This window comes from Bubalus kerabau, chromosome 18, assembly GCF_029407905.1.
Source record: "Bubalus kerabau isolate K-KA32 ecotype Philippines breed swamp buffalo chromosome 18, PCC_UOA_SB_1v2, whole genome shotgun sequence".
Lineage (NCBI taxonomy): Eukaryota > Metazoa > Chordata > Mammalia > Artiodactyla > Bovidae > Bubalus > Bubalus kerabau.
In genome coordinates, this window is record NC_073641.1 from 28103410 (window position 1) to 28122463 (window position 19054).

The following is a 19054-nucleotide window of genomic DNA, read 5'->3' on the forward strand; positions in this document are numbered from 1 at the left end:
GAACTTTGGTGCTAGACTTCCTGAGTTCAAATCATGGTTTTACACTTTACTTAGCTGTATGGTTTAGGACAAGCCAGTTTTATTCTCTATGCCTTAGTTCCTTCATCTGTAAAATGGAAATAGTAAGAGTAGCTACCTAACACAATCATCAAAGCATGAAATGATTTACTATATATAAAATGTTTAAAACAGTATGTGGCTCATAGCATGTGCTAAGTGTTGGGTTTTTTATTATCACTATATATATTTTCAGATGATGGAATAACATTATCTATGTAGAACACAGATTCAAAGGGAGTACACCAAAAAACAAATTATATTAAGGAAGTTATGATTAGATTTTAGGGAATTTCCCCCCCAATATTTGCCAAAACTTTTGTAATGTGATTTATTAAACTAGTTTTATAGTTAAAAATAGTTTGGAGAGAAGTAGTAGATGTGTTATGAAAGTATTTAAGTTGAAACTAGATAGATTAATTAATGTTTATAAAGAACATTCTACATGCTCAGCATTAACATTAATGCCAGGCTCTCAGAATACAAAATGGATAAAACGTCATTTTTTAGGTGGCTTAAAACTTAGCAGAGGAGCAAATTTACAGATGTAGGGTCATTCCATAGAATATTGTGTACTGATAAGGGTTACTTCTGTGGCATCTGGGCCCAATCTTGTGAGGAACATCTCAGAAACCACATGGAACATATATGAGCATGCCAGGAACATGGCTGAGGTCCTGAGAGTAAATGCTACCAACTCACTAGAGGGGCAAGAAGACACTGAAGGCTAACATATAGGGGGAAGTAACACAGGATTTTAAGAAACAGAGGAAGAAAATCGGTAGGAGCGATCAGAGAGAGAAAGAGAGAACCCGAAAACAGTGACATCACAGAAACCAGGGAACGCAAGACTATCAAGAATGGGAGCCGTAAGTGTCGAGCAGACTTCATTTTAAGTAACTTGGCTAAAAATGAAGGAGAAGGGCCATATTAATAAACTTGGGCTTCTTTTCTCAAGCAAACCATTCAGGGTTTGAGGGGAGTTTAAATTCATTCTGGAGGAAACCTGGATATGGTACAATAACAGTATCCAAGGGTTTGTAAGTGTGGTATATGGTTTGGAATTTTGTGTATCTTGGGATGTGATTTTGTCTCTCTTTGTCCTTCATTAAGGCAGAATCTATTTTTCCTCCTGTTGAAATTGAGATTTGCTTGATAAAAAGAATGCAGCAGTTATGACACTGTGACTTCTGAGGATAGGCCTTAGGAGATATTGCAGACTCTATTTCACCATTTTTTGGAAATCTGAGACCACCATGCCACGAAGAAGCCTTGTTTAGCCTAATGGAGGATGAGAGGCCATGTGGAGGAAAAGTGATGCTTGAGCAGACAGAAAAACTCCAGTAGGGGAGTTAAACCATCAGCATGTTAATAACAAAGGCAGGAGGGAAGAGTGGTCATGGATAGCTCAGGCAAATGTGTGGAAACAGGAGCATGAGGCCTGAACGCGGAAGGTGATGAGGAAGTAGGGGTGACTGGAACACAGCCCAGAGCTTCCTCATAACCTGCAGCAGGAAACTGGACTTTGAAGGGAAGGTTCTGGAGTTTATATTTGAACTCTAGGGCAGTAGAAAGCCCCTAGAGTATGATGGTAAGTGGAAATAACCTGATATAACAACTGGAGCCATGGCCTATTGTGTATTCTGGATAAGACAAGACTAGAGTGTGAGAACTCATCAAGTGGTAGAGTGTAGCAATAGGTCAGGACTGAGACAAGGAATTTGAGAGTCAGGATCAGTGATACAGAACGGGTAAGCAGGACACAGGACATAAAACAATTTTGTGTATTTTTCTAGGAGCTATTTGTTCTGACACCAAGCATGCCACTCTGGAAAGAACATAGATCTCACCACTTAATCCTAAGAAAGCCTCACTTTTCCCAGGCTGCATATAAATGACAAGAGCCTAGAAAAATACCAGCCTAGAGTTTACGGAATTTCAGGAATCTTCAGCATTCTCAAGCCCCATTATCTTGCTCTATTTTTTTCTCATAGCACTTAGCACATTCTGACATTCAATCTACCTGCTTATTAGTTTATTATTTATGTTTTGTTTGTCCCTCCCCAGCAGAATGTAAGCTCCACAATAGCAGGAATTTTCATCTATTCATTCACTCATATATCTTGAGTGACTGAAACAGTGCCAGGTAGAAAATAGGCATTCAATAAATATGTATTAAATGAATACATTATGACTGCATCAAATGCTGTAAGAATGTGAATAAGGAAGACCTGGTCACTCATATGGCCAACTAAAAGGTCCTAATTGTGAAGATTTTTTTAAAATTTTTTAGAGGCTGGATATTTTGCTTAAGCAGAATGCCACCTAGGCCTTTAGGTGTCACAGGAAGCATTTCCATGGGTCAAGGTTCCAGAGAATCCTTGTTGTTACAGAAGAGAACTGGCTTAAGGAAGAATGCTGGGTTCCACATCCTGGCCCTGTCACACTTGTGTTAAACCTTTGGCAATTCATTCTCTGAGTCCCAGTTTCCTGTCTAGAAAATGAAGATGTTAACAGTCATATTCACTCAAACACACAGGGTCAGTATGAAGACCCAAAGCACAGTTTCATGAACTATGGACATTGTAACTTTAAATTTTAATGCAAGTTGGCTTTAACTCATTAAATTTAATTTATATTAAATTTCTGCTTTTTATATGACATTATGGCAATGATTTGTCTGAAGATTAAGAGGATTAAAGAATGTTCTCGATCTCATGTCAGAGAAACACCTGATAAACTCAAAGATCATCAAATTGAGAGAAACACCTCTTCTCCACGAAGAAGCTCCAAATATAATAAAATTTAATAAACTGAGAAATGTTTGCTATTCATAATAGTCATTCTTGTCATTATGACTGTTCTCATATTTATTTGAAAGGTAGCTGTCCTCGGACTGCTGTTTCATATGTATATATTTTTCTTCTTTAAAAGATAGTTTCCTGGAGATTGTTTCACATTTACATTATTTCTTTTCATCTAACTCTTTCTTGATCTCCAAGCCAAAGTCTTTATCAGAGCACCAAGTACCTCCTGCCAGCCATTAAAAAAAAAATCAACAATAGAGTAAGTGTTCGGTCATCTTAGAGAATGAAGTTATACAGTGGGCCCATGAGCTGCTGTGTTTTCGGTCATGAAAGGCAGTGGGTAGAAATGAGGTGAACCAAAGAAATGACAAGTTTGGCAAAGAGGAAATTTTAACTTCAAAAGATATTATTAAGATTTAAAAATAAATCTTATATTAAAAACCATAAGAGAAAATTTTATAGAACTGTTCGTCTTTTTACCCCAAGCTTGAATAGGCTTGGAAACAGAGAATCAGTCACCTGAGCCCACTAGTAAACCTTAGCTGGCACGAAGCAGGGTCCTTTAGGAAAAAGGCAGGCAGCCAATACATTTTCATATATATTGGGTTGGGGATTGGCTAGGGAAGTATTTTCATCATGAGAATCTACTTTGAAAAGACAGGCCAACTGAAGTTTAGCAGTCTTCAACCTTTTTGGCACCAGGGACCAGTTTCAAGGGAGACAATTTTTCCATAGACCAGGGTGGTGGTAAGGGGATGGTTTCAGTATGATTCTCATAAGGAGCTGCCACCTAGAACCCTTGGATCCACAGTTCACAGCAGGGTTCACACTCCTATGAGAATCTAATGACGCTGATCTGACAGGAGGTGGAGCTCAGGTAGTAACTGGAACGTGGGGGACTACAAATACAGATGAAGTTTTGCTGGCTCACCGCTCACCCACTGATTGTCTCCTGCTGTGCGACCCAGTTCCTACCAGAAGGTTGGGGACCCCTGGTTTAGATAGCACTCAAAGGAGTGGGAGCACATGCTGGAAGGAAGGAAGCAAAGAGCAACTGAGAATGGAAAATCCATATCAACATCTCATTTTTTCCCATCTGTCTGAGACCTTGCCATACTAGTGATTACCACTAACTCTGGAAGGCTTCTGCAATGCTGAGCACATTGGCTTTTCTTCTCTTCAAAGCAAAACTATTAAACCAATTGTATTTTTTGTGACATTTTGTAAACCACAGTGCAACTATTTGGATGCTCCAGCTCAGGCTAATCATAATAAACAATGGCTGGATTTAATCAGAGGTATAATGTGTTCTGCTACTGAGAAAACATGTGGTTTCTGAGCCAAAAATATAAAGGTTACACTCCACAGGAAACTTCTGAAAGGTGAAGGGAGATAGGCTGCCTTTTCTGTTAGTTTTTCATGCTTTCCAAAGATATAAAGTAATGCTTTTCAAATATACAGACTGCACGTGTTATGGACCAACAACTAACTTAGGCATACTTGATGTAAGATGGATAAGGATGATTTTTTTAAAAAAATCTGAGGTTGCAAAGTTTCCAAACATGACCAGTAGATATGATTTATGCCGGTGCCCACCTCTGGAGAAAATAACAAAATCCATGTTCTCCCAAATATGTCAGTTATTTTATAGTTCATTTCTTAAAATGTCTGCATCCTATCTGATTTTATAAACACTTAAGAATATCCAAACATATTACTAAAATTTATTTTGCATGACCAGTGCCTGGATATTTTTAGAATGGTATGTTGCTATCATGTCATCCTTAAAGATTTGAATATTTAGATATTTTTTCGGTTGAATTTAGTTCAGTTGTTCAGTCATGTCCAACTCTTTGTTACCCCATGGACTGCAGCACACCAGACCTCCCTGTCCATCACCAACTCCCAGAGTTTACTCAAACGCATGTCCATTGAGTTGGTGATGCCATCCAACCATCTCATCCTCTGTCGTCCCTTTCTCCTCCCGCCTTCGATCTTTCCCAGCATCAGGGTCTTTTCCAGTGAGTCAGTTCTTCGCATCAGGTGGCCAAAGGACTGGAGTTTCAGCTTCAGCATCAGCCCTTCCAATGAATATTCAGGACTGATTTCCTTTAGGATGGACTGGCTGGATCTCCTTGCAGTCCAAGGGACTCTCAAGAGTCTTCTCCAACACCACAGTTCAAAAGCATCAATTCTTCGGTGCTCAGTTTTCTTTATAGTCCAACTCTCACATCCATATATGACTACTGGAAAAACTATAGCCTTGACTAGATGGACCTTTGTTGGCAAAGTAATGTCTCTGCTTTTTAATATGCTGTCTAGGTTGGTCATAACTGTTCTTCCAAGGAGTAAGCTTAGATATTTGTAGTTCATTTAATTTTAAATTCAATTGGCCACACTGTTTGTTTCCCTGATTTTTACACCTTTTCCATAAAATCATTGTAAGCATGGAATGTCAGAATGGAATTAAAGTATCTGATATCCATATATATGTTCAAATGCTCATGAGCTTTCATTCACATTAAAATGTAAAGTCTAAAACTATGGAGATAGTTATTATCAACCTTTACTTTTGTAATAGAGCTCTAATAAGAGTAACAGCCCTAGATAGTGAGTGGAGACTTGAGTTCTATTTTTCCCCAAATAGCTATATTTCCCTAGGGGAGTTACTTTAAAAACAAACTTTGTTGAAGTATGAAATGACCACTTTAATGTAAACGAATTGATGGGTTTGGGGATAAGTATATACCCGTAAATCTATCACCACAATCTATACCATAAACATATCCGTTACTTCCAAAAGTTTACTCATGCCCTCTTTACTAGTAATAGTTATTATTACTATTATTTTGTGATAAGAACACCTAACAAAAAAATCTACATTCTAAGCAAAATTTTAAGTATAAAATACAGTATTGTTAACTATCTGGAGAAGGAAATGGCAACCCATTCCAGTATTCTTGCCTGTAAAATCCCATGAACAGAGGTGAGGTGCCTGGTGGGCTACAGTGCATGAGGTTGCAAAGAATCAGACATGACTGAGGAGCTAACACAGACTGTTAACGATAGGTGCTATGCTGTATAGTGAATCTCCAGGACTTATTCATTTTGCTTAACTGAAGCTTATACCCTTTGATTAATGCTTTCCTGTTTTGCCCTTGTTCAAACCCCTGGTAACCACCATTCTGTCCTCTGCTTTTATGAGGTTGATTATTTTAGGTTCCTCATGTAAGTGGGATCATGCCATATTTGTCCTTCATCTGGCTTATTTCACTTAGTAAAATGTCCTCCAGGTTCATCCATATTTTCTTAAATAGAAAGATTTTCTTCTTATTTAAGGCAGAATAATACTCTACTATATATGCAAAACATTTTAAAAAATCTATTCATCTGTCAATGGACATTTAAATAGCTTTCAAGTTGTGCTTTTTGTGAATAATGCTGCAATGAATATGGGAATGCAGATATCTCTTCAAGATCTTGATTTTCATTCCTTTGAATATTTACCCAGAACTGGGTGAAGTGAAGAAGTGAAGTCACTCAGTTGTGTCTGACTTTCGTGACCCCATGGACCGTAGCCTACAAGGCTCCTCTGTCCATGGAGTTATCCAGGCAAGAGTACTGGAGTGGGTTGCCATTCCCTTCTCCAGGGTATCTTCCTAATCCAGGGATCTAATCCAGGTCTCCTACATTGTAGGCAAATTCTTTACCAACTGCACCAGCAGGTAAGCCCTTTTATACAAGCTCCACTTAAAAAAACTCACTAAAGTTCCATTCTTCTTTCTCAAGATAGCTTTGGCTATTCGAAGTTTTTTGTGTTTCCATACAAATTGTGAAATTATATTAACTACAAAGCAAAAGAGCTCTAATATTAATTTTGTATAGTTTTCAAAAGATAAATATGCTTTTAAAAATCATACTAAAGTGAACTTAACCAGTATTAAGTGGCTTAAAAGTGTACAAAATTCAGTGAGGTTCATTATAAATAATAGACTAAATTCAATAGGTAAGTAACTAAAAATATAAGCCTCATGTTATATTATGGAAGCGATACTAATCCTCTCAAGACAGCATCTCACATGCTTCCATATACCTCCTGTTGCATTTCAGCTAGACTAAAATGCGGACAAAGAACTCTTGCCAGAATAACATAATAACAAAACAATGACTATTTTGAATAAGGCCCTTCCTTGAAGTCAACCCAGGTTTCAACAGAATCACTAACCACAGCTCTTAGTATTGCCAAGAATTTTTTCCTTTTTCAATTTCTATTACCAAATGATTAGACTACATTTCCTACCATAAATGATTCATTCTAAGTCTCATTCATAAAACGAACTGTAACCAAATCATATTTTCCATTACCTTGTAAGAAAACTAAACAACAAGAAAACCCATTGACTTACCATTTTCCTTCTTCGTTTTCATATTGTTGGACAGTATATCCAAACATGTCCTCCACTGGGCCGCTGAAAGTCATTGAGTTTTTCACATCAACATTGAATGACACACAGAAGTGTAGAACAACTTTAAGAGAGGAAAAAAACATCCAGTTACATAGAGTTAACTACGATTCCATTATGTTTTGAATTATTAAGGCATTCTTGAGGTTACCATTCAAAGCTGGCGCTTATTACAAAGAGCAATGACGCTCAAAGAATGGGAACAACCAGAAAGGTCTGCAAAGGTCTGTATTACTGACTGGAAATCAACCTAAAGTATTAACATTCAAACACATTCCATAGTAATTTAGTATCTATACCATTCCCAGAACCAAAGATTTCAAAATGTGTGGGAAGGAGCTGGCAGAAACTCATATGACCAACACAGTCACAGATAGTTTTCCAGTAGTTATCCCTAGATCAAACCATGGCCACTAATGAAATGTAAACAGCTTCATTTTCACGTTTTTGACTAAAGAGGATATAAGCATCACCATTTAAAGCCTCGAAAGAGGGAGCTTTTTCATTGCTGCTTCAAAAAGGAAGGCAAGCTGACTGCTTCCACCCAGAGATGGCCTCCTATGCAGGCTTGAGGTTTGCTCTGCTTCCATTTCTGAATCAAGCAGGGTGGGGAAGCTTGTACACTGAGGTCTCCTTATTATGTTGGTGGTGATAGCCTCACAGGTGGAGAGGCTAAATACGTTGAGATTAAATTAGATGATTCATCTAAAGAGTTTACTCAATGCCTGGTACATACTACATATTCAATGAAGATTGCTGCTGCTGCTGCTAAGTCACTTCAGTCGTGTCCAACTCTGTGTGACCCCATAGACGGCAGCCCACCAGGCTCCCCCGTCCCTGGGATTCTCCAGGCAAGAACACTGAAGTGAGTTGCCATTTCCTTCTCCAATGCATGAAAGTGAAAAGCGAAAGGGAAGTCACTCAGTCGTGTCCGACTCTTAGCGGCCCCATGGACTGCAGCCTACCAGGCTCCTCCGTCCATTGGATTTTCCAGGCAAGGGTACTGGAGTGGGGTCAATGAAGGTTAAACCTCTTCAATTTTTTTTTTGTTTGTTTGTTTGCTCAGATAATGGAAATCCTTTATTGGTGAGGTTCTTTTCTAAAAAGGTTCTACTACTGCTATTGCAAAGTCGCTCCAGACGTGTCCGACCTGTGAGACTCCATGGAATGTAGCCCATCAGGCTCCTCTGTCCGTGGGATTTTCCAGGCAAGAATACTGGAGTGCCCTCCTCCAGGGGATCTTCTCGACCCAGGGATCAAACACACATCTCTATGTCTCCTGCATTGGTAGGCAATTTCTTTACCACTAGCACCACCTGGGAAGCCCTAAAAGGGTTCTTCAGTTCTGTTGCTGAGTCCCGCCTGACTCTTTGCGACCCCATGGACTGCAGCAGGCCAGGTTTCTGGGTGGTGCCAAATTCTCTCAAATGGATGGTGTCAAATTCCATCTTTGGTACTGGTTTTTAAAGCATACTTGTAAAGTTCCAAAGTATTCCCCTCCTAGATGTAACTAAAAATTCTTCCCGAAGAATATGCTGTTATAAAATCACACAGCATCATAAGGTGTATTGAGATGATTAAATTCACTCTTTTGTGTTTTACAGCTACATGTAAACAGAAAAAATTTTCTTTCTTATTCACTGTATACTCTTCCATAAATATAACATAAATTCAGACTCTAATTCATTCCAGGCTCTAATTTATAACTTTCAAATTTTGGTAACAATATTAAAAGCTTATTTGATGCAGAAAATTGTACATAACTTAGAGAAAATTATTCTTCATAAAAAGATATTCTGTATACTTATTTATAAAGTCTTCTTTTGATCTCCTGACCTAGAAGATCTCCCCACTTCACTATATTAAGGGCTTAACTATTAAGCCCTCTTATTTAAAAAAAAATCCCTCATAGAAATAATTATTAAATACTACCTACATTGTAAGTACAATGTAGTGAGATTTTTTTTTAAAGTACTTAAAGGCAGGGACTCTTTTTCATCTTTCTTAACCTTGTACACAAGGCTTCTTGTACACAAATGGGCAATAACATATTCATAGAATGAAAGATAACATATTGAAGGAGAAAATGTGCCAGTTGTCAATAGACGTGGACTGGAACTATTTTATCTTAGTTAAGGAAGACTTAATGGAGATGGAAATTTTCAAGTTAGATTTTTAAGGATAGGGAGAGATACAGCTTGGCAGTGAGATGAAAATGTGTCCCAAGGATTTGAGAGAGTCTCTGCAAGAAATAAGATACAGGATGGGACAAATATGGTTACAAGATCACAGAGGGAGATTTGCCTGGCTGGTGTGGAAGATGCAGGAAAAGAATGGATGGGTAGCACAGGTCCATTTATGTACATTTCCTGTTCATTCTTCAAGGATGATGGCGAACAGCTGGTTACCATCTTCTGCATAATGGCTTTTCATGTATTTGAAGACAGTTTCAAACACTGTTCACTCTGCTCCAAACTAAATAGTACATGTTCCGACTCTTTTCTCACAGTTTTTTTGAACACTTTCAACAGATTATTTTTGATATGAGAGACACAAAAAATAGTTCTCTAAACAGCAGGATTTCTCAGCTTTGACACTATTGACATTCTGGCTCAGAAAATACTTGGTTACGAGGGCCTGCCTGTGCAGGATAGGGTGTTTGACAGCATCCCTGGTCCCTGGCCGTACAATGTTAGTAGTCCGCCCTGAGTCGTGAAGATCAAAAATGTCTCCAGACACATGTGCAAAATCACTGTACTATAGATAAGGAGTAGAAAGCCACTACCAGCGATTTTATCAAAGAAGGTGCCTGGAAAACCAGTTGTAGTCTGCCGACCAGCAGCTACTGCATCACGTGGGAGCTTGTGAGGGATCTAGAATCTCAGGCCCTCTCCAGATTTCCTGAATCAGAATCTACATCCCAACAAATTCCCCAGAAAAACAGACTTCTGTTAAGGTCTGAGAAGTACAGGTCTATAGCACGGTACCCCTCTTTCATAATGTTGATGCAGGTAACAGAATTTACCTAAATTAAAACTACTCATCATCCTTTAGGAATACAAAGGGAAAAGGATTTCCTTTAATTAAGGTCAACCTAATTAAAGAAATTAAGAGGTCAACCCCTCTTGAAAGATTTTCCCTGAAGTTCATCATCTTCAGTGTATGTGTGCATGAGTGCTAAGTCACATCAGTGGGGTCTGGTTCTTTGCGACCCCATGGACTGTAGGCTCCTCTGTCCACCTGATCTCCAGGAAAGAATACCGGAGTGGGTTGCCACACTGTCCTCCAGGGGATCTTCCTGACCCAGGAATCGAACTTGTGTCTCATGCCTCCTGCATTGGTAGGCGGGTTCTTTACCACTAATGTCACCTGGGCAGCCCCATCGTCGGTATGCTTCCCAAAGGCTATTCACAGTGCTTCTCAATATAAGAACAAAAGTTTTGGTTTCCTTCTGGGGACCTGTTTGTTTATTCTGCACGTTGTGTGGAATGTCCGGGGGTGTGTGCTGAACTTTTTTTTTTTCATTTCCTGTCCTCAGAATTCCACAGGCAATTTGCCCAAAATGATTGTAAATCAGTTTCTTTCATGTTTTCTAAGACACCAAGGAGCCTGAAGCACAGGAGATGACATTAAAAAAAATAGTTTACATCTTGTTCTTTTGATTTAAAGGAGCGCATAAACAATAAAAGTAGCTTCTCGTAAATTTTAGTACAGTGTTCACGTTGCTATATTCAGTTATCTTGGAACTTCATGTACTAGAAGTAAAGCAAAATCACACTTATTTTTAACCAAAGTTTAAAAAAAACACAGCAAACAGACTGGGGTGGCTTCAGGAGCAACATGGGGAGAAAATGATGGGAAAAATACACACAATAATCAGAGGTCAAAAGAAATTCTGATTTCTCATGTACCAACAAGAGAGAATTTTTCCTTTAATATTATTAACAGCTACATAGTATACTTATTGTGTGTTACACCTCACAAGCTCCATCTCATTTAATTTGCTAACAAGCCTACAATCAAATACCACTATTATTACCATTGGACAGAAGAGGAGAAGGAGGCTTAGGATGATAGAGAAATTTGCCTACATTTCTTCAGGACTCCCAAATCATTTATATTAATCACTTTTTTGCAATGTGGGAGACCTGGGTTCAATCCCTGGGTCGGGAAGATTCCCTGGAGAAGGAAATGGCAACCCACTCCAGTATTCTTGCCTGGATAATCCCATGGATGGAGGAGCCTGGTGGGCTACAGTCCACGGGACCGCAAAGAGTCGGACATGACTGAGCGACTTCACTTCACTTCACTAATCACTTAGCACTAAAACTGGGATGAGTTAATAGAAGGTAACATAGAGATGGGTTTAGAAGAGAGGCTACTATGAGTCCATGTAATTCCATCTTCTGAGGAGCAATTTGAGGGGGAGGCTCTTTCACAGTGGCCAGGGCTGGGCGCACGTTCTGAGGGAGGGAGGGAAAGATTGTAATAGAGAGAAGTCATGGCTACAGAGCTAGATAAAACTGCAAAAGGGACTTAAGCTGAAACATATAGGTTTAGGTTGCAGCAGCAGCAGAAAAGAAGTAGAAAGGCTTGCTCCTCTTCAAATATGGTGATGTGACTTATACATCTAAGAGCCAATAACTGAAGAGGATGCTGAGATAGTTGGTACTGAAAGATAGCTCTTATAAAAGATCAGTTTGTGCAATTTCTTTACTCCAGGATGGAGTATGATGACAACAAATGAGAGAAAGACAACAAATGAGAGAAAGAGAGGGACAAGAAACCTTCAGTTGTATAATGTCTTCTGCTTACAAACATTTCCATATAAATAAAGGTATTGAGCTAGTCAGTAAACTAAGATTAGGAGGAGAGCAGTCAATACTTTCTTTTTGTGTGTTGGAAACGAGCTCACAGGGGTTAAGTGATTTGTCCATGGTCAGGCTGTATTAGTGGCAGAGATAAGACATCAACATTGGTCTTCTGAGGTCAAATCATAGACTTTCTGTGACTACAGTGTGATTGAGTCAGGTTAATAAAAATAAAAAGTAACAACCTATCTCAACAAAACCCTCATATGGGCCCATGAGAGCTCTTAATCACCTTGTAGCTTTGAAGCATTTGAGGATAACAGGCAGGAAATAAAGGGGGCAAATTCTGGGCATCTCTAGCGGGCATTGACTCCCCGGTGGAAGGAAGGTCCCCCTCCTGCACACATCCTCTGAGTTCTCAAAAAAGTTACTGCAGCCTGTTTTATTGTTTGCTTCTAATGAAAAAAAGTTTGTCTTTCACAGGGTGATCCAGAAATTTTGATCTAGTAATATCTAGATTAGAGTATTTAATAGCCAGAGGGATTCTGAATATTTTAAACTCTAAGCCCAAGGCAAGAGGGTATCAAATAAATGCTGACTAGGACTGTGTATCCAAATGATCTTGCTTTCTTTCAGCAACTTCCTACACGTTTATCCAATCTAGAAATAACAGAAATCATGCAATTAACATTACTTTATTATTTTTAAAGAGTGAAATGATACAGTATTGAGATAGAAAATAATACTAGTGTTATTATATTATAGTTAATTAATGACTTTTAGAGCAAATTCCTTGATACTATAGAAAGACGGTGATCTTTAGAGATATATGAGCCTGGGCTTACACCTAGCCCTTTATCTTATATTATTTATTCAGTTATTCATATTTATTAAACTACTCCAAAATATTAATCGAGTCTTTATTTTGGGTTGGATATATGCTAAGCCCTGGAGATAGTTATAAAAAGACAGTGCTCCTGTTTTCACAGATCTTAGAGCCTACCTGGGAAAAAAAATGGCAAATGAGCCCCAGTTTATCATATTTCAAATAAAGTTATAAATACCTTCCATGTGTTGGCTGCTGTGAGATATACAAAGTATTCACGTAGCAATAGAGAATGCTCAATACTCTACTGCTTTCAGAGGTAGAATCCAAAGAGTCAATTTACATCTGGCATTTGAGTTTTCTTTTAGAAGTGGATTTCCCTCCATTCTGATGACCATTTGTATCTTGAAAAGCGATACAGATGTGTTATATCAATGGGGGCAGGACAGTGGGTTCATTGACTTATTTCAATAGCAAATTTCCTGTTTTTTAAACCCAGCTGCAATGACATCTGTAAAGAAAATCTAAGATGAGGGTGTCAGGCCTTCCAAATGGAAGGGCCAGCCGAGGAGGAGGAGCACAGGTGATCCTGCCTCTCAGTTAGCTCTCTTGGATTCTCAGCTCAGTCTCCCAGAAGGTGATGCATATTGCTGATGTTACCCAGGCTCTGAGTCAACAGCAACTTGAAGCTTCTCTCATGCCAATGGCAATCTACTTCCCTCTAATCGACTTCAAACATGATATTTGCTTTGCTAAGTCACTTCAGTCGTGTCTGACTCTGTGCGACCCTATGGACTGCAGCCAGCCAGGCTCCTCTGTCCATGGATTTCTCCAGGCAAGAATACTGGAGTGGATTTTGCATACAAGTTCCTTTAAAAGGTAAAATTTGATCAAGAGTTTAAGTGAATCTGTCCACAAAAGTGATAGCACTATATAATTCTAGTTGAAATCTGAGATAATTATTGTTATAGCATTGCAATCTTGAGAAGGAGAAGCCAAAGAACTCCAGTGGTCAAGAGGTGGGAAGTAAAAACAGAATGAAAATAAGACAATATTAAAACCTTGAGCAGAAAGTATAAGATCAACATGTGTTTGGAAATGTCATCATATTTTCAAATACGGAAAATCTACATTTTCTGGGAAAAAACACTACCCAACTCAGAGTCTCCTTCAAACAAGTGGAACTTGCTTATACATTATGTAAAAAGAAAACCTGGCTCAGTCAATCTCACCATTCAAAGTCCTTTCAACAGAAATGATGTAATATGTCAGCAAGATATCAACCTCCATCAGCAAGTCCAGAAAAAGCCAATCCAAATAAACATCTTGACGTTCAGGCATTTTCCAAGTTTCATCCTGGGAAGCCGCTTTTTAACTTCGGCTTGCTATAGTGAGCAAATTGTTTTGACTTCCAGTACTAATGTCCCGTGGGCCTCCAGTGACTACAAATGGTATTTGAACTTCAAAGTGAGTTATGTGTATAGTGTGTATCTGTATATGACTGGTAGGAAAGAGGCAAGGAGGTCTAATTCTTGGCACACAGTAGGTGTTTAATACAAGTTTGTTAAATGGGACAGGATGGAATAAACAGAGAAATGAAGATTTTTAGTATAAAGGTCACTCTGGCTGTAAGAACTTGTCCCCTTTCAGAAGTGCTACCCAGAATATTAAACTCCAGTGGAGTGTTTCCCAAACATCCTTTGTTAAAAATCCCTCTTATAAATTTTTCTACATAAGTTTGTTCTTCCACAGTGTTTATTTTCCTTTGTAGTATCTACAGACATCTGCTTTTGTCTCTCCATATCCTCCCACCACAAATAATTGCCCGCTTTGCCAGCTCCTCTCAGACTCCGCCTTCTCCTGAAAATCTTAAACAGTCTCAGAACTCAATGCTGCCATCCTATCAGCATCATCTTTTGGCTCTGTGTTTTATGGGATAAAAAAGCTGTAGAACCTTAGGGGTCCCTGGATCTCACTGTGGGAAACACAACTTGTATGTTTGTGCAAGCAACATGAGCACAGAACTCTGCTTTCCAGCTGCTGGCATCCTGAGAGCTGAACTCATTACTTTTTGTGGCTACACAGCACGGGAGAGCTGCATATGGAAAGGCATATTGCAGTTGCAAACAGAGGAGGGTTGGACCCTATTTAAGTGTTCACCCGGATATATGACAGATGAAGTCTTTGGACATGTGAGAATCGGAGGGAATGTTGTGTTTTTGTTAATGAAATCCTTTCAATGAATTTTATTAACTTATAAATAATTTCTTCTCAGTGAAACAGTAAGTCATTGCCAGTTTTCAAGTTATTTTTGTTAGTATGTACAACAAGTACTTTTCAGGGCCAGAAAAACAAAGAGGTAGTATACACTATAAAATAAATGGTTTTCAGTTTACCTAGTAGCTTTAACTGGCAATTTCAATTCCAGGCACCGAGAGATTCCATATTGATTCTTTTGTATCATTTAATGGGACAATTTTTCTGGATGGCTTTGTTGTTGGCTTTTGAAAGCCATACACATGTCCAAGTGTGTGAAGCATGGTTACTATTTCAGATACTTCCATTGTTTCTCTCGGGACAGTGAGTTTGTCCCAATTTTTTTATGCTTATTTGGTTGTTGATGCGTCTAATAATGGGCTTTTTGAGTGGCACTAGTGGTAAAGAACAAGGCCTGCCAATTCAGGAGACATAAAAGACTTGGGTTTGACCCCTGGGTTGGAAAGATCCCCTGGAGGAGGGCACAGCAACCCGGTCCAGTATTCTTGCCTGGAGAATCCCATGGACAGAGAAGCCTGGCGGGTTATGGTATGCTGCTGCTAAGTTCACTTCAGTCGTGTCCGACTCTGCAACCCCATAGATGGCAGCCCACCAGGCTCCCCTGTCCTTTGGGACTCTCCAGGCAAGAACACTGGAGTGGGTTGCCATTTCCTTCTCCAATGCATGACAGTGAAAAGTGAAAGTGAAAATATAGGATCACAAAGAGGTGAACATGACTGAAGCGATAGCACGAACACACACATGCTTAATTACTCCAATGAAAATTAGGCACTTGAAAATCATTCCTATACTACTTCATGCATATACTACTTCTCTGCTTTCCTGACTCATCAAACTATCTGTTCTGCATACTAGCAAAAATAACTTAGGACTAGCAGTGCTTTACTGGCTCATATATTTCACTAAGAAGAAATCATACGTGAGTTAACAAAATTCATTGAAAAGGATCTGTTAAGAAAAGTACAACCTATTATTCAGGTTCCTTCTTCTAAGGCATCAAATGGACAGAATGCAAATGGTAGCTGGGTAAGACTGAAACTGAATCAGATAATATAAAAAGAGTGAAAAGGCATCCTCTTTTCTTAACTGTACAATTTAGAGTTTAGAACTAAAATTGTTAAAACACACCTCTGTGTAACAAAAAATAACAGGAATAAACGTAAAAGAATAATCATAAAAATTTCAAATATATCTTGAAATCATTTATTTAGATTATTAAAATGTAAAGATAGAAAGTTTAATGCTTTTTAAAAATATGATTGTTTATAATCTAACAGACATCCTTCACTTAGTGAAATTCCAACGTGAAAAAAGTCAATTAAATTAGGCTGTCATTATTTAGATTGGAAAGTAATCACTGGCATTATGAGTCAGCTATAATATTCTTTCAAAGAGGAAGAATGCCTAGGCTTTTAAAAATGTTGTGGTTCTTTATGGAAGTTCTTAAGAACACAATCAACAGATGAAATGAAGTCTAACTACATTTTAGTTTGCTGTGGATCATGAATGGCTATTAAATGTAGCTTGTCTTAACCTCTCATTAAAAAAAAAAAAAACCTTGTCATATTGCTCAGAAGCAGCAGGCAAAGTGTATGTGTGTGTGTATACATATATACTTATAAAAAATTAAGAAAAAAAATACAATAAAAAATTAAGAATTTAAGAATATTTATAATATTCTTTTTGGAATACAATTATCTAAATGCTTTCTGGTTTTGACACACAAGTGGTCAATTATTAACATTAATAAATTAAGGGCTTCACGAAGCTAACCAACAAAGTATGGTATATAATATATATAATAAAACACTATGCAAACTTCAACAGTATATTGCAACCAAAACCCAAATCTGTAAGAAAACAATTATACTACCCTTGAAAATCATTCATATATTACTTTATGCATATACTACTTCTATGCTTTCCTGACCCATCAAACTATCTGCTGTGAATACTAGCAAAAATAACCTTAGGAGCTAGCAGTGTTACTGGCTCATATATTTCACTGAGAAGAAACCAGAGTTACCTAGTAGCTTTTTTTTTTTTTTAACTTTACAATATTGTATTGGTTTTGCCATATATCAACATGAATCTGCCACAGGTATACACGTCTTCCCCATCCTGAACCCTCCTCCCTCCTCCCTCCCCATACCATCCCTCTGGGTTGTCCCAGCGCACCAGCCCCAAGCATCCAGTATCGTGCATCGAACCTGGACTGGTGACTCATTTCATATATGATATTATACATGTTTAAATGCCATTCTCCCAAATATTCCCACCCTTTCCCTCTCCCACAGAGTCCAGAAGACTGTTCTATACATCAGTGTCTCTTTTGCTGTCTCGTATACAGGGTTATTGTTACCATCTTTCTAAATTCCATATATATGCGTTAGTATACTGTATTGGTGTTTTTCTTTCTGGCTTACTTCACTTTGTATAATAGACTCCAGTTTCATCCACCTCATTAGAACTGATTCAAATGTATTCTTTTTAACGGCTGAGTAATACTCCATTGTGTATATGTACCACAGCTTTCTTAGCCATTCATCTGCTGATGGATATCTAGGTTGCTTCCATGTCCTGGCTATTATAAACAGTTCTGCAATGACCATTGGGGTACACGTGTCTCTTTCCCTTCTGGTTTCCTCAGTGTGTATACCCAGCAGTGGGATTGCTGGGTCATAAGGCAGTTCTATTTCCAATTTTTTAAGGAATCTCCACACTGTTCTCCATTACCTAGTACCTTTAACTGGCAATTTTAAATTCCAGATACTAAGAGAAGATGTTACTGATTCTCCTATTTCATTTAACAGGCCAATTTTTCTGGACAGCTCAGCTCTGCCCCTAATAATATGCTACCACTTAAACTAAAATGTTTCTGTATAACTATGTCCCTTCCTAGCTACTTATTATAGCAATTTTCCATTATATCATTCACTACCAAACATTCTCTTCATTCAGTAGCCTCTTGGTACCTCTGTTCAATTTAAAATGTGTCTAGTTTATCAAGAGGAAATAATGGAAGCTAAACAAATACAACTTGCTATTCACCTGAAAAAATCTGGAAAATTAATCAGAAAATATTTTAATGAACATTGGGGTTTGTTTATAAGAGTTGAAAAAAATCTCAGTAGCCTGGAATGTTGAAATATTTCAGAAGGCAAGTGTCAGCAGAATGCCCATTTTCTTTTCAGTGAAAAGAGATAATTTTTTGATGCTTTCTTTTTTGTACTGAGATAGCACTAAACTTTGTTTTCTTAGCTATGTTGTTCTAACTTTCAGCACTTAGAACATAATAGTTGAGCACTAACATCCTTGGATTCAAACTCTGTTCCTATCTAGTATCATTATCTTGTATATCCTTTCCGTTTGACTATTAGGGTATCTTGAAATGAAAGTATATACAGATGTTATAGTCAATATTCTGAAGAACTGTCAGCCAATATTTTCCTTACATGGAAGCATTCTATTACTTAGAATCAAAACTCTAGTACTTGTACTAAGTACTTGTTACACACAAGGATCTTAGAATTTAAGTAGAGGTTACTTCTGGACTGGAGGAAAGGTAAGGAAGAGAATAGGATCCAAAAAAAGATTTTAAAATGTGGCTTTAGCTGTGTTTTAGAGGAAAATGCTTACTTCTCATTCCTGATGTTTCTTTTCACGTGGAGGGAACTTCACAAGCTGCACTATTTTCTATTTCTATACCTGCTCCACCTTTCACACTTAACCGATTGGTAAGTTTGGAAGGAGAAACTATCTGGGTATCTCTTAGAAGTGAGCCTGCCCACATAAAAACAAGTAAAACAACCT

General features: G+C 38.1%; 1 protein-coding gene across 1 annotated transcript in view; it reads right to left on the reverse strand.

Annotated features, from left to right (window-relative positions):
• Window positions 1-19054, reverse strand: part of ITGA1 (integrin subunit alpha 1) — a 172425-nt gene that overhangs the window by 100317 nt on the left and 53054 nt on the right. The window contains exon 2 of the mRNA XM_055554969.1: window positions 7271-7391. Coding sequence (XP_055410944.1) covers window positions 7271-7391 — 121 coding nt within the window. The remainder of the gene's footprint in view (window positions 1-7270; window positions 7392-19054) is intronic.